General features: G+C 39.3%; 1 protein-coding gene across 2 annotated transcripts in view; it reads left to right on the forward strand.

Annotated features, from left to right (window-relative positions):
- ECA3 (endoplasmic reticulum-type calcium-transporting ATPase 3) overlaps positions 1-14,790 on the forward strand; it is a 447,643-nt gene that overhangs the window by 210,732 nt on the left and 222,121 nt on the right. For both annotated transcript variants that reach the window (XM_089449126.1, XM_089449125.1), the window contains exons 20-22: positions 7,070-7,181; positions 8,114-8,212; positions 8,324-8,469. In XM_089449126.1, the coding sequence (XP_089305252.1) occupies positions 7,070-7,181; positions 8,114-8,212; positions 8,324-8,469 (357 nt within the window). The remainder of the gene's footprint in view (positions 1-7,069; positions 7,182-8,113; positions 8,213-8,323; positions 8,470-14,790) is intronic.

Here is a 14,790-nt window from a genome sequence, read left to right on the forward strand (position 1 = left end):
TCTAGCTTGTAATTCCTTCTCGTGATTCTATATTTTTCTAGCTATGTTGGTAGATGATACACGACGATATGATCTTCTAAGTGCTGAGCAGATTTGTCGAATTGTAAGAAGGTCTGACCACTGTAATTCGATCTTTTGAGGAATTGTATGTTTATAAGTTTCTTTGAAGGAGATTGTTGTATTGTGAGTCACAAGATGACTTCTACTTTGAGATCAAATTGTACTAGAATTAATATTCTTCGGAATATGGTTTGAATATGTCTCGTTCCAAGCAATGGTGATATGCTGACAGGTTAAATTATTGATTTTTGTGATTAGGATGTTGATAAGGTATCCTTGGAACATTAACTTTTCTCACCATATTTAGTGCTTTCTTGTTTCACTTTTGACAACAGCTAGAAGAGGGGAGGCTAGCCTTTTATAAGACAATAGCTAGTTGGACTCCTCGAATAATTATTTTTATTAGTCATCTACAAGTTGGATACTTAATATTTCATTACATTTTTTATTTTCCCACTAAGGGGTCAACTTGGCTCAAATTTCCCTATTTGGTTCACAATCTCCTTTCCTAATGGCCTAGTATGCTCAAGGAAGCAAAATAGTACACAATAATAGCTCAACTTTGCACTTATCTTCCTTTGAGGAAGTTCGTCTTGGTCCCTTGAGACATTTGATTTGACCAAGAGGCTCGACTTGGGCATTTGGCTGAATCATTTGTCTCCTAACGACTACTTTCTTAGTTCATTACTCAACTTCTTGGTCCTTGAAATCTCCAACGACTAGTTAGACCACCCAATGGCTAGTTGACTTCACTAACTGTTAAATTATGGTATGTTCTATGCTTAGAGCAGTTTACTTATTTTTCTTCTTATTAGCCATAGATTAGCAATCACATATACATTAAGTAAAATGCAGATAGAACATTAAATGATCAATAGAAAACAAGCCAAGACAAGAGACACAAGATGTGGCGGCTAGCCAGGGACAAAACCCAATGCGGGGGAACCCTTTGCTCAAACCTTCTTTTATCTTCAATAGTTCAGCAGAGAGAAATAATACAAAATCTAAATTCTGTAATTTTATATTAGCAGCAGCAAACCGTAGATCAGCAAAGTCAAACTTGGTCAAACTAGCTGAAATTGACCTCTAAAATACTTGGTCAATTTCCGGTCAACTTGTCCTCGAACAGCCTGAAGAAACAACCCTTGAACAACCCCAAAAGTTCAGTCAATTTGCAAATTTCTGAAGTCAACTTGCAGCCCTAAACTAGGGCAGTCAACAACAGTCAAACCAGAGGTCAGATCACCTCAATTTTTCGTGCCAAAAATTGTGGCCTGCCTAGGAGAGGCAACCACACCCAATCTGCACTTCTGGAAGGTCAATGCTTGGTCAACGTTGGTCAAAGAGATGACCTTCTGCCCTAGCATTCTTCTTTCTGCGTCTTCCTTGCGCTAGGACGTCTTCCTTTCAGCCACACGTGAGAGAGAGAGAGAGGCTCCTTTTATGCGTAGGGGAGAGAGAGAGAAGATGAGTGAATTGAATTGTCCAAATGAGGAGAATGCTCCTTGTATTTATATGCAAACGTTGAGGTTGAATATACATGACTGTTGGGTTTCTGAGCCTACATAAGTTTGCTGGCCGACCTTGACAATTTGTCCATAATCAAAATAAATTCATATCTCCATAAATACTTATCGGAATCAGATGACCTTTAGATCAATCCTACACCTCTCGATGAGAGGAATCTAGGAAAAATATCAGAAGCCATAAATATGGTGATCCAAATGGAGTTTGGCTCTAGTTGCCAATTTTAACACTCCCTCTCAACTAGGGAGAACTTCATCTGCAATCCATCAGATCGTCGCTTCTATCCATCCATCAAAGTGTGAACCACCCTGCTTAGCTCTGCTTTGCTATCCAAAGTGTGAACCACTCTCATTGATCCCAGATTAGGATCATTGATCCCAGATCAATGGAGGTCATCCTAGCATAGGGAGTACAATAGATACAGCGATGCATCCATCGATAGTATTACTATGGTCCCTATCCTCATTTCCTTGCTCATTGATTAGATGAGAGGTACTTCCCATGAGTCCTAGATTGCATGGGTAGGATGCCTCGACAGGAGAACTAATCATCCTGTCCACAGGAGAACGAATCATCCTGTCTAGTGGATGCCACAGAGAACTAATCATCCTGGCCTATAGGAGAACTAATCATCTTGCTCCATAGTCGCCACAGAGAACGAATCATCCTGGCCCATAGGAGAACTAATCATCCTGTTCCATAGTGGCCACAGAGAACGAATCATCTTGGCCCACAGGAGAACTAATCATCCTGTTCCACAATTGCCACGGGGTGTCACAGGGGAAGGTTGAACCTTTACCCTGTACATAGTGCACCACTAGGGGATGTTGAGTCGCCCTGTGGTCACATGTCGCGCCAAGAAGTACCCCGCGCCCCCTTGGAGCTCCCAAAGGTCAATACATCATACTCGACCCTTATAAGGGGGTCTCTGAACGACACCAAGTCGTTCTCGGAAAGTCAGGAATTTGACTTTTCCTAGGGGCTTTGTCAAAATGTCGGCGACCTGTTTATCTGTACCGATATGTTGGAACCTTATTGCTTTTCGTTGCACCATATCTTGAATATAGTGGTACCTAATATCGATATGCTTGGAGTGATCATGAAATACGGGATTCTCTGATAAATGGATCCCGCTCTGGTTGTCACACAGAATCACGGAGGTATCCAATGTAAATCCAAACAACTCACTGAAGAGCTTTCGCGCCCAGACTGCCTCACAGGAGGCCATGCTAGCAGCAATGTACTTTGCCTCGGCGGTGCTCAAAGCCACTGACTTCTGCTTCCTACTCATCCAGGATATCGAGGCAGATCACAAAGAGAAACAACAGCCGGAAGTGCTCTTTCGGTCCACCAAACTGCCTGCCCAATCAGCATTAGTATACCCAAGTAGTCTCACATCTCCGGTAGTGTATCTCAACCCATGAGTGATTGTGCCACGAAGATATCTCAACAGATTCTTGGCACCAATCCAATGTGAGTGGTGAGGCTCAACCATATGTTGACTCAATGTGTTGACTGCAAAGCATATATCTGGACGAGAGTTCACCAAGAACATTAATGCTCTGACGAGTTGATGATACTTGGTAGCATTTCGTAAAACAGGCCTGGCAGCACTATCGCTTAACTTCTTGAAGTCAAGCTCCATCGGGGTAGTTACGGGCTAGCAGTCCACCATGCCGAATCTCTCCAATATCTTCACCAAATATTTTCCTTGAGATAGGAAAATCTCCCCTGGTTTCTGCCAGACTTCCTGTCCTAGGAAATAGTGCATAAGTCCTAAGTCTTTCATCTCGAACTCAGAAGCCAACTCCCTCTTACATTCGTGAATGAGAGGGTTTGCACTTGTTAGAAAGAGGTCATGAACATATAGCACCAGTATGAGAGGCTTGTCATCTGTAACCTTAAAGTAAAGGTTAGGGTCGTCTTCACTCCTAGTGAATCCCAGCTTCATCAAGTAGTTATCGTTCCTCTCATACCATGCTCGGGGTGCTTGCTTTAGCCCATAGAGGGCCTTCTTCAATCTGCACACATGAGATTCTCGATCATAAATCTCAAATCCTTCGGGTTGCTCCACATAGACCTCCTCTTTGATCGAACCATGTAAGAACGCAGTCTTGACATCCATCTGATGTAGGTTCCATCCTTGTGAAGCAACAAGGGCTATGATCGAGTGGATTGTTGTATATCAGGCAACAGGTGCAAATATCTTGTCATAGTCTATACATTCCTTCTGGGAGAAGCCACGAGCAACTACTTTTCGGCACTTCCATCAACTGCATGCTTTATCTTGTAAAGCCATTTTGAAGTGACAACTGCTTTGTCCTGGGGTCTGGGGACCGCATCCCAAACATCATTTTTCATAATGGACTCATATTCCTCGGTCATAGCATCCTTCCATACTTGATGCTTGACGGCATCTGTGAATGACGAAGGCTCATTTTGGATGATCGTGCTCATGATGATCAGGTATCCCTGATACCTGTTCGGCTTCTTACTTTCACGGAAGGTTCCTCGGGGTGCAATGTGTTCTTTAGCATCATCAAGTGTCCCCCTAAGCCATGAAGGTCTTTTCCTAGAAGAGGAAGGCTCTTGCGGAGGAGGATCAATAGGATCCATAGGTTCTTCCACATCGGGCATCGTCTCATCTTCTTTTTCTTTCGGTTCCCTGGTGTCAGCTTCTTTAGATCCCCTTAAAGTAGGAAGATTGTCTACCTTACTAAGAGCCATATCTTCATCAAAGGTGACATCATGACTAATCTTGACTTCCCTTTGACTAGCTACATAGATTCTATAGCCCTTAGTATTTTCGCTATAGCCCACGAAGATTCCTTTCTTTCCAGAAACAGCCCTTGAACAACCCCAAAAGTTTAGTCAATTTGCAGATTTTTGAAGTCAACTTGCAGCCCTAAACTAGGGCAGTCAACACCGGTCAAACCAGAGGTCAGATCACCTCGATTTTCATGCCAAAAATTGCGGCCTGCCTAGGAGAGGCAACCACACCCAATCCGCACTTCTGGAAGGTCAACGCTGGTCAAAGAGATGACCTGCTGCCCTAGTGCCCTTCTTTTTGCGTCTTCCTCGCCCTAGGACGTCTTCCTTTCAGCGACACCTGTGAGAGAGAGAGAGGCTCCTTTTATGCGTAGGAGAGAGACAGAGAGAAGATGAGTGAATTGAATTGTCCAAATGAGGAGAATGCTCCTTGTATTTATATGCAAACGTTGAGGTTGAATAGACATGACTGTTGGGCTTCTGAGCCTACATAAGTTTGTTGGCCGACCTTGACAATTTGTCCATAATCTAAATAAATTCATATCTCCATAAATACTTATCGGAATCGGATGATCTTTAGATCAATCCTACACCTCTCGATGAAAGGAATCTAGGAAAAATATCAGAAGCCATAAATAAGGTGATCCACATGGAGTTTGGCCCTAGTTACCAATTTTAACACTAACTGCTAGTTTGAACTTTGGATTGACTTTTACCCTTTACTAACCCAACTTGGTCACTTGCTCATTGGATCTCGAACATCCTTAAGCGTATAACTATTCTGGCACTTGGGTGTTTGGCTAAACTAGCGATGATCTGAATTGGGTCTCTCTCAGAATCTTCAAATCCTACCTAGTGTTGACACATTATCACCTACTCTGCCATGTCATTTACCACCTGTGTTGGTCCATAATGACTTGAAGAATCTTGAGAATTTGACACATGGGTATTGTTCCTCTCGTCCCGCTAATCATTTTTGATGCAATGCATGCATAATTTTGCCCAACGCTGCCCTTGTTTTGCCACTTGGAAACCTATTTGATCCGTTGGCCAAGTTTGACCAAGCTGTAACTAGCCATTGCCACCTCTAATTGGAAAAATTAACGTGGCATGGACTTCTCTCATTAAACTAAACAATTTTAGAGACTGGACAAAGTTGACTTTTTGGCCACCAAGACCACTTTGCTTTGAGAACCATGTACAGCCGCAAGAAATGTAAAAGTTGTCAAAATGTGACTGCCATGCATGAGCTGTCTGAGAGATACTGCACCAAAGCCAAGGCCACCTACAGACACCATGTACTGCCACGAGAAATGTAAAAGTTGTCAAAATGTGACTGCCATGCATGAGCTGTCTGAGAGATACTGCACCAAAGCCAAGGCCACCTACAGACTCGATAGACTCTAGCCATGTGGTAAGGATAGATGCACCTTGACGTGAAATGGATTGGCCCATACACTGATGATCATCCCTACAAAAGAAAGCTCCCTTAAAACCATGAGTCCTTAAGGAAACTCACCTAAGAGTTTCCAATCCTATATAGGACGAAAAGAACCCAAAGTGAACTATAAGGATGGTCTGACAAAGACAACAAGATACAAAGATTGAGAAGAAGACACAGACTTGGGATACCTAATACAAAATTTTACATGGTTTTTACATTACTTTGACTTTTTGACCTTGGGCTTATAATGGTGGTGAAAAATGCTGCAAAAGTTTCTATACGTACCCATACTAAGATGCGGGGCAATCCACAATTGTCTCTACAGTACAAGAGATTGTTAAGCATCCTTCACCATGGAGTCTATCCCAAAAAGCTTTATAGGTAAGCATAGCCAGTTATACCAAAACATAAGTACTGTTTTTGTTAAATGTTTCCACCTTATTACCAAAAACCTTTATAGGTAAGCTCAGCAAATTATACCAGAACATAGATATTGTTTTTGTCGAGTGTTTCCACCTTATTACCATTTGGAGATATGTTGGGTTAGGCTGTTCCCTTTATGTATAATAACTTGGAGATATGTCCTTCCATGTAGGCATTTGCCTTCATCTTCATCCAATAAAGTTAATTTCTCCAATACAAAACTCCTGTATGTTCCATCATCTCGTTAAGGATTCTTAATTTGTCCGAAGCTTCACTCATTAGCTCCTATCAGAAGTTGCATACGAATTAGCAGAAAATGTAGACCAACAAAAGTGAGAGAGCTGTATATCTGAAATATATGAGTTGATACCTATAAATAGGCATGGAGTACGAAGAAACCACACAATGAATGAGTTGTTGGCTCAATAATAGATTGTAGGATAGGAAACAAAGAGTCGTTCATATTTTTTGATGTTGGACATGGTGAGGTGATGTTTTAAGCTTTTAGTGAGTGAGAGACGGGGACTGTCAACTGATGGGAGATGTATTCGAGAATTGGTACTAGCGGAGTGGGCCCTGGGCCATGTAATACTGTCAGCGTGTAATCATGGAAGAGGAGTTGGATGATACAGTCTTTATTATTATTTGCCAATATACTCTCTCTATGTAATTACTACCTATTAATCTATACTCCAAGTTGGTAATAAATTTATTTCTTTTCCAAGTGATTTCTTTTGGATGTGAAAAATGTTCTGAGCTTCATGTTTAAGTTTCCAGCTTTCAATCTATACTTGTCATCTTACCTTCAATATTTCTTATTATAAATTATTGTCTTTATCTGTACAGCCTTGGGCAAAAGGAGACATTAAGGTGTTTAGCTCTTGCTTTGAAACGGATGCCACCGGGCCAGCAATCATTGAGTTTTGAGGACGAGTCAAATCTTACATTTATTGGCTTGGTAAGAGTGAGCAATACTCACTGCTGAGATTTTATTCTGCATTTGTGCATCTGGTGATAACCTCTCTGTAGTTCATTTCATCTTCAGAAATGAAATACTTTTACCTGTTCATTGATGAGAGAAATCTAGTTATGGGCCATCCTTACATGGTAGCTATTTATTGATCTGTGGTATTTGCCTTTTTTTTTCATTTTCATCTTCTTATAAGTATTTTTTTTAATCTTCTTATAAGTAGTTGCTTTTGCATTATTCCTTTTGAAATGTGTAATGAACCAAAGTGGTTCATTTGTTGAATACCTAAAAGAATTATGACAACAATGAGAACTCCATACAGGATTTGAAACTTGGAGAGGAATTTTGAAACCCTTCAGGGTGCGGAAAGTTGGAGCCACCCTTTAATATCTACCAGACAAGATAAGATCATTTTATTAATATCTAGAAGTCCCCAAAATAGGTCATTGGGACTAGACAGGATAGCAAATCACAGTGGTAAAGTGGGAATACAACAGCACAGTCAGAGGATTCATGAAGAAATCTGTGAACTGTTGTTATGCTGCAACTTATTAAGTTATTAAACAATAGACATTGAGCTTGAGCAGGTCATTCTGAAGGTTACAAACACTAATATATTGAACTTGTAAGTTCGTCCATGGTTAGATTATGTTATGAAAAAAGATTCAATTTAGGGTGTGCTCTGCTAATTGTTACACGAGGTTACAAAGAATAACACATTGACTTTGAACGTTTGTTCACGGTAACTGTGATATGAAAAAAAAATTAAATTTAGTATGTGCTCTGCTAATTGTTTGCTGAAGTCTTAATCAATCTAATCATTAAAACTGATCAGTGTTTGTTTTGGTGTGAATTGTTAGCTTTTGACTTTTTAGTACATGAAATTTTTATATGGACAAATATTGTTGCTTCACTTGCAGGTTGGAATGCTTGATCCACCAAGAGCTGAGGTGCGAAATGCCATACAAACGTGCATGTCTGCTGGAATACGTGTTATTGTGGTTACAGGTGACAACAAGGTAATAGTTGTCAGCATTGACTAGTGATTCCTATAATGGGCAGATTTCTAATTTGCATTTACATGTGTGGATTCATCTGGGTTATTTTATTGGTAATATCCTTTTGTGCAGTCAACAGCAGAGTCTCTTTGTCGCCGTATTGGAGCTTTTGATCCATTGGATGACCTAGTTGGGCGTTCTTACACCGCGTCAGAATTTGAGGAGTTATCACCCATACAAAAAGTAATAGCTCTACAACGCTTGGTACTATTTTCGAGGTATGATTTAAATGAAATGTCTCTTTCCTATGGTGATGCAAAATTGCTCATGTCCTCTCAATTCAGAAGAATATTAGAACTTTGAATCACAAGGTTGACCTTTTCATGGAATGTAGAAGCCATTATGGTGTTTAGTCTTCCACTAATTGTTGAATGTTTCTGTTGATGCACTCTGCTCATGTTATGTTGAGTAAGAAAAGTTCTATCACTTTTCAAATATTCATCTGCAGTATTTTAATTTTTATATTTTATAGTTCAACCTCTTTTAGAAAAATGCACATCTGAATTTCTCTGTATATCCTGTTTATTCCACGTTTACCTGTTGTTTCTCTTTCCCCCTTGTATTTTTGGTGTTGGTGGTTCTTCTGCCACTTTTTTCTTTTTCCTTTTGGGTTGGATATGCCCCTTATATACATGAAACTAAAAAACGATTTGTAAATGTTTCTAGTGTGTTTTGTTAGGGTTTTTATTACTTTATAAGACCAAATATGTACACTGTATGAAAACAAGGGGGACCAGTTTTTAGTACCAATGCTTTGAGGGCTTCTTTTGAGGTTGCTATGCAACAAAAATTGACAAAATATGCTTTTGGAATGAATTTGCTTTATATGGACAATCTATTTGGATGCTGGATATCTAATTCTCTTCTGTGTTGATTCCTCAGGATTTTAAAACATGAAAATGACTTGCAAACTCTTTTGCCATCCCAATCTTGATATTTGACTCCTAGATGTTCTCTTTGAAGGGTGTTATTTCTTTTCGTAATATGTTTGTTTGTTTAAGGTATGTTAAGGTGTTAGACATTAAGCTGTAATTAATAAGAACTTCATCTAATGCACTGGTCATTCTTTCGGTATCCAATGGTTAACATTGTGTCTTAGGTGTAAGTGAATTGACGGTAAGTTGTAATGAACATAAATCTGCATTGCACCACGTAGGGAAATTATACGGAATTTTAAGTACCCCATGATGTGTGTTAAATTTTAATAACATACATGGAGTGTAAACTTGTTTTGAAACTTATTTATCATCTATATCTTTTTTTTTTGTTCATTCTGAATTATCTCAGATTGTATTGTTGAAATGGATTTTACTTATCGATTTGGGTTACATTTTGAGTAAGGGTTGTGTATGGCTGAAGTGGCATTAATTTGGGTTATATTTTGAATATGGATTGCATGGCATTAAGGGTACCTTTTGAGGTATTCTGCTATGCAAACAAGGAATGAAAAGCAGGAAGTGAAATTCTGATCTTTCTGGTTCTGGTTTAGAAGCTCGGCTTGAGCATTTTGCCGAACACTTTGCAGACTTAATTCTGGAATTTGTTGACCATTTCAAATGTGCTTGATATAACTCTCTTTCACTGCATCTGATCACTATCTGCTGTCACCATTTATATGTACTGTGAATGTTGCAAATTTTCACGTTGGATGGGTTACACCACTGGTACATGTTCCACCCGGCTTGTTTGCACTCAATTCGTGTCCATTCTGTTCAAGGATTCACATATCCTTCATCGTGACACTACTTGCACAATAAGCGATTTTAAAGTGTACGTCCTTATATCATTGTCCTCTATGTCTTTTGTGTTCTTTACCTCTGGTCTTGTGATACCAAGGATTTGTCCCTGAGAAACTAGACGGGATATTTCCCAAAATGGCGACTTTTTTGCCTGTGCATAATCCTCTTCTGTGATACGCATCCGTGCCATTCTATTGGTGTTCCTCATGTTTAAATGTCCATTACATCCCAGACACATGTACTGGACGTAGTATATTCTATCCTGTGAGCTTTGCCACCTTCAGTCATTCCTTGTGCTCATTCTGTGTCTGAGTCAAAAACTGCATCTGGAAAGTTGTCTGAATTACCCATGGTAACCTGTCCATCCCAACGTCCATACTGTGAGGTTAAAAATGTGATGTTTTCAAATGCCTCCATCTATTAGTGGACAGTATGATTCCCTTAAAACCATGTCTTGTATCTATCCTTAACTTCAAATGGGTATACGTTTCTGCTAGCCTCAAATTTTTTGGATGTGGAGCTTCAGCTCAACTGTTTTGGTTGCCCACTTCATGGCTATTGTGGCCTCGAACTATTGACCAACTATAAACTCTGACTAGATCATCATGTCTTTTTTCAACAATTTCATAGTTTTATTATCACATTTTAAGTTACCTTATCCCAAAGATTGCTTGGAATTGCAAACCAGAAGTCTTTGAAAGATTTTATTGATAAGTCTTCTTATTGCGTATCTAATTTTTGGAGTCTTAAGTAACGAATTGGGTCAAAAATGTTTCACAGACCTAATATCGAAAATCGAAAATAAATATTATAGCCAATCAATGGTTTGCTATGCAAGACAACTCTATGAGAAAGAATCAGAGGCTGAGCCTCCCCCCAGGATCAACACAACTACAAAGCTCTTCACATTACAGGAGGTGGAGATTGGAATTAAGAAGCTGAAAACAGGAAAGACAAAGGACTTGGTTGAACTTCAAGCAGAGTATCTAAAATGGGGAATGAACACTCTTGCACCGCACATCATGGAAATATTCAACAACATCATTCAGCAAGGATTCCCAAGAGATTGGACAACTAGCCTAGCAATACCCCTTTTTAAAAGTGGAGACATTAATAATCCTTCCAATTATAGAACCATTATGATCAATCCTTTGTTTGCAAATATTTTTTGCAGTATGGTAGAAAATAGAATTAGTAAGTGGGTAGAAGTAAAAGAAAAGACGTGAAAAGGACAAGCAGATTTTAGGCTGAAGCATTCTACAGTGGATCACGGTATCACATTGAGACACATTATTGAAAAGGTTTGGGGGGACAAAGAAGAAGTATTCTGCTGCCTTGTTGACTTCAAAAAGGCATTTGACTCAGTCCCTATAGACAAGTTGTGGTGTAGAATGGAAGAACTTGAAATTCCTTTGCATTATAGAGTTGCTGTCCATAGACTTTATGAAGAGGTGAAAGTCAAAATTAGAACCTTAGTGGGTATTTCAGAAAGCTTTAGAAGTGACATTGGAGTCAAGCAAGGTTTCCCTCTATCTCCTACTCTTTTTGGTTTATATATTGATAAACTAGAAGAGTGGCTAAATCTGCAAGGTGGAGATGGTGTTCGGTTGGGGGAGTTTGTGATAAAGCTTCTTTTATATGCTGATGATCTTGTATTGATTTCTAAATCGGCCCATGGATTGTAGATGCACCTATATGCCCTTGAGCATTTTTGTAGAGCAGTGGGGATGCAAGTCAATACTAGCAAGACCAAAATAATGATTTTCTCTAATAAAAGGAAGCAGAGCCAGCATACGTTCTTCTTTGAAGGCAACATTCTTGAAGAAGTAAATGAGTACAAGTACCTCAGGATTGATTTCAACAACAAACTTAATTGGGAGGACTATAGAAAGAAGATAATTTTAGGAGGGTGGAAAGCATTATATGCTCTTCAAAACAGATGTAGAGAGGCAGAGTTATGGGATTGGAAAATGATTAAAGTGCTTTTTGGACTCCTAGTTTTTCTAGTGATGCTATATGGGTGTGAATTGTGGGCTAGCAGCACCCCCGTCTCAAAATGGAAACAAATTGAGAAAATCCAAAAATGCTTGATCATGAGCAAGTTCAAAATAAAAAGTTCGGTACCTTATGAGATAATGTTGAGTGAAACAAGAGCAACTCCCATCGAAGCAATTGCTATGGTGCAACTCATAAGATATCGAAAAGAATTGAGCAAATGGGAGTAGGTAGATGACCTAATGTTATCTTCAATGAAGGCATGAGCGAAAGAAAGAAAACATGGATGAGACAAAACTACACATGTATGCAAAAATGGAATATCTACCTCAATGCCTGTCCCACAAATAGCAAGGAACTAAATAATTTTGTTATGGAAAAGTTTTATAAACGGGTATGGGGAAAAGAGTTAGGTAGAAAGAAGTACTACATTGAGGAATTCAACCCTACATGTGATCTCCAACAAAAAGAGTACATTAGAGCTAGCATTCCATGGAGGGTGAAGGTTCTTATTGCTCAATTAAGAACCAACTTTGTTGAAGTTTCTAAGTTTACTTAATTTAGAAACCCTTCATGCACTTTTTTCTGATTTATTCCTACCTACTTGTTAATTTTATTTTAACAAGTTATTTACAAAGTAATTACTGAAAATAAACACCAGTGCATGCTCAACATATTATAGATCAACAACTAAAAGAAACAAGAACAAACACACCACATGACACCATTATTTCTGGACCAATGTCCCTGGAAAAACACGATGCGGGAAAACCGGTGCAACTATCTAAGGGTTTTCTTATTAAGCAATATCAGAGTGCAATCTATTGACCTAGATTGTCATTGATGTCAATATGGCAATATTCTAGGATACTAAATGATGATATGAAGCCAAGGAGAAGCAGAGTAGATCCATGAAGAAACAGGAGCAAGAAGCCAAGGAGCAAGGCCATCAGAAAAGCCAAGCCATGAGTAAGAGTCTGTTAACGGAGGAGTTAACAAAGGAGGCATATCAAAGCTGTCGCTTATGCTTAAGAGTATTGCAGAGTATCAGAGGATTTAACACATCAGAGGAGTATTGCAGAATATCAGAACAAGAGAGGCATATCGGAAAAGATATCAGAATCTCTCAAGGTATGAAGGTATTAGAGAAGTTCATTGAAAGACATTGCAAAGCCAAAGGAAGACCTATTGGAGTAAGAGGAGCCATATTGGGAGTATCACATGTATTATATGCCCAAGAAGTCCCTCAAAGAGGAAGAAGTCCCTCAAAGACGAAGAAGTCATCAAAATAGAAGGAACAAAGAGGGACACGCATCAGGAGGAGAAGCCAACGGAAGAGCAGTTAACAGAGGAACCATATCATGAGATATCGGAGGAATATCAGAGAAGAGCTATTGGAGTAGTGTATCGGAAGCCATAGGAGCGACAAGCCAAGAGCAGATAAGAGCGGAGCAGTATATATATATATATATATATATATATATATATATATATATTGGAGAAATCACATCGGCGGGTTCTATTAAGTACCACATTTGGGTAGATAACAAGCTCAGGTGTTAGTCGCGAAGGAAGGTGATTTTATAAACAAAAGCGGGTTATTGGGCTGTTAGCGCTTGGAATTCACCTAGGCTGAGATAGACAAACTCTCAAGGCTACATCAAACCATTTCACTTCGTAGCTAGCCCTACGAGGTATGAGAAGGCTCTCTCGGGTCAGATTCGATAGATCTTTCAATATGATTAGGCTGACCAATTAATAATAAAGATTTTAGGCTAGTAAATTGATAAGGGGGTTGATTTAATGATTTTTTGGGGTTTTTGGTGGCAATTGGTGGAAGTGCAATTCAAGGTGCGGGGATTGAGCACAGTTTTCACAGGGGGATCTAAGGGGCAAGGTAGGAATGAGTGCTGATGCCTTAATTTGAGATGGATGATCAGAGATGATAGAGGAGAAGCTAAAGAGGGCAAACACACAATTCGAATCCTCTCTAGACAGTAGAAAACATTAAAATTGAACAAACTAAAAAGCTGAGCATGTCAAAACATGAGTTCAAACTTTACCACTTCATCTGTCCAATTTAGAAGCATAAGAGAGATGTGAAACACATAAACAAACTTACGAGAACATGTAGAGAACACACCATCAACAATCAGATCCACAAGAATCCTCAAAGATGTCTGTAAAACCCTGGCTTTCCTTGCCTTCAATTGCAGAAATAGATGCACAATATACAATAAAGCTTCCTTACACAAGAGTCCAACCTTGAAAATGAGAAGGAGAGAGCATAATATAGACCATCTAGACCATCTAACTCCTTTCCCCACCTCTAGGGGTCGAGCTCAGCTTCCTAGGAGCAGTTTGAACAAATTCTAAACTAAGAACTAGAAAATAGGCAGCCAAACAACTTGCCTCTATTACTTAGCTAACTCATCCATGCATTAATTTTTCACTTTTTACATCATGGAAGCTTCTAGAAGGGTAAAGAAAGATAAAATCTACCAAAGTGCCATGAAAATATTACATTTATCCATCATCTACAAGTAATAATAGTCAACCATAGTCAAAACAGTGTTTTTTGACCGAAAATGTGAATTCTGGCAAATCTGGAAGTTCTGGTCGCGCCCCTTCACAGCTGTTTTTGAGTGGGTTCCACTGGTCCAAATCAGGTGCAAGATGGCTCATTGGAAAGCTTGGCCTGTCTACTTTCCATCCCAAGTGGAATTTCTGAATTTAGTGTTGATTTGCCCCCTCAAAAACCATTTCTCCCAAGGTCACTTTCTGCAACTCAAAAAGTGGGCAGAA

Source organism: Pinus tabuliformis, chromosome X (assembly GCF_031772625.1).
Source record: "Pinus tabuliformis cultivar Carrire ecotype Pingquan chromosome X, CPIR1, whole genome shotgun sequence".
Lineage (NCBI taxonomy): Eukaryota > Viridiplantae > Streptophyta > Pinopsida > Pinales > Pinaceae > Pinus > Pinus tabuliformis.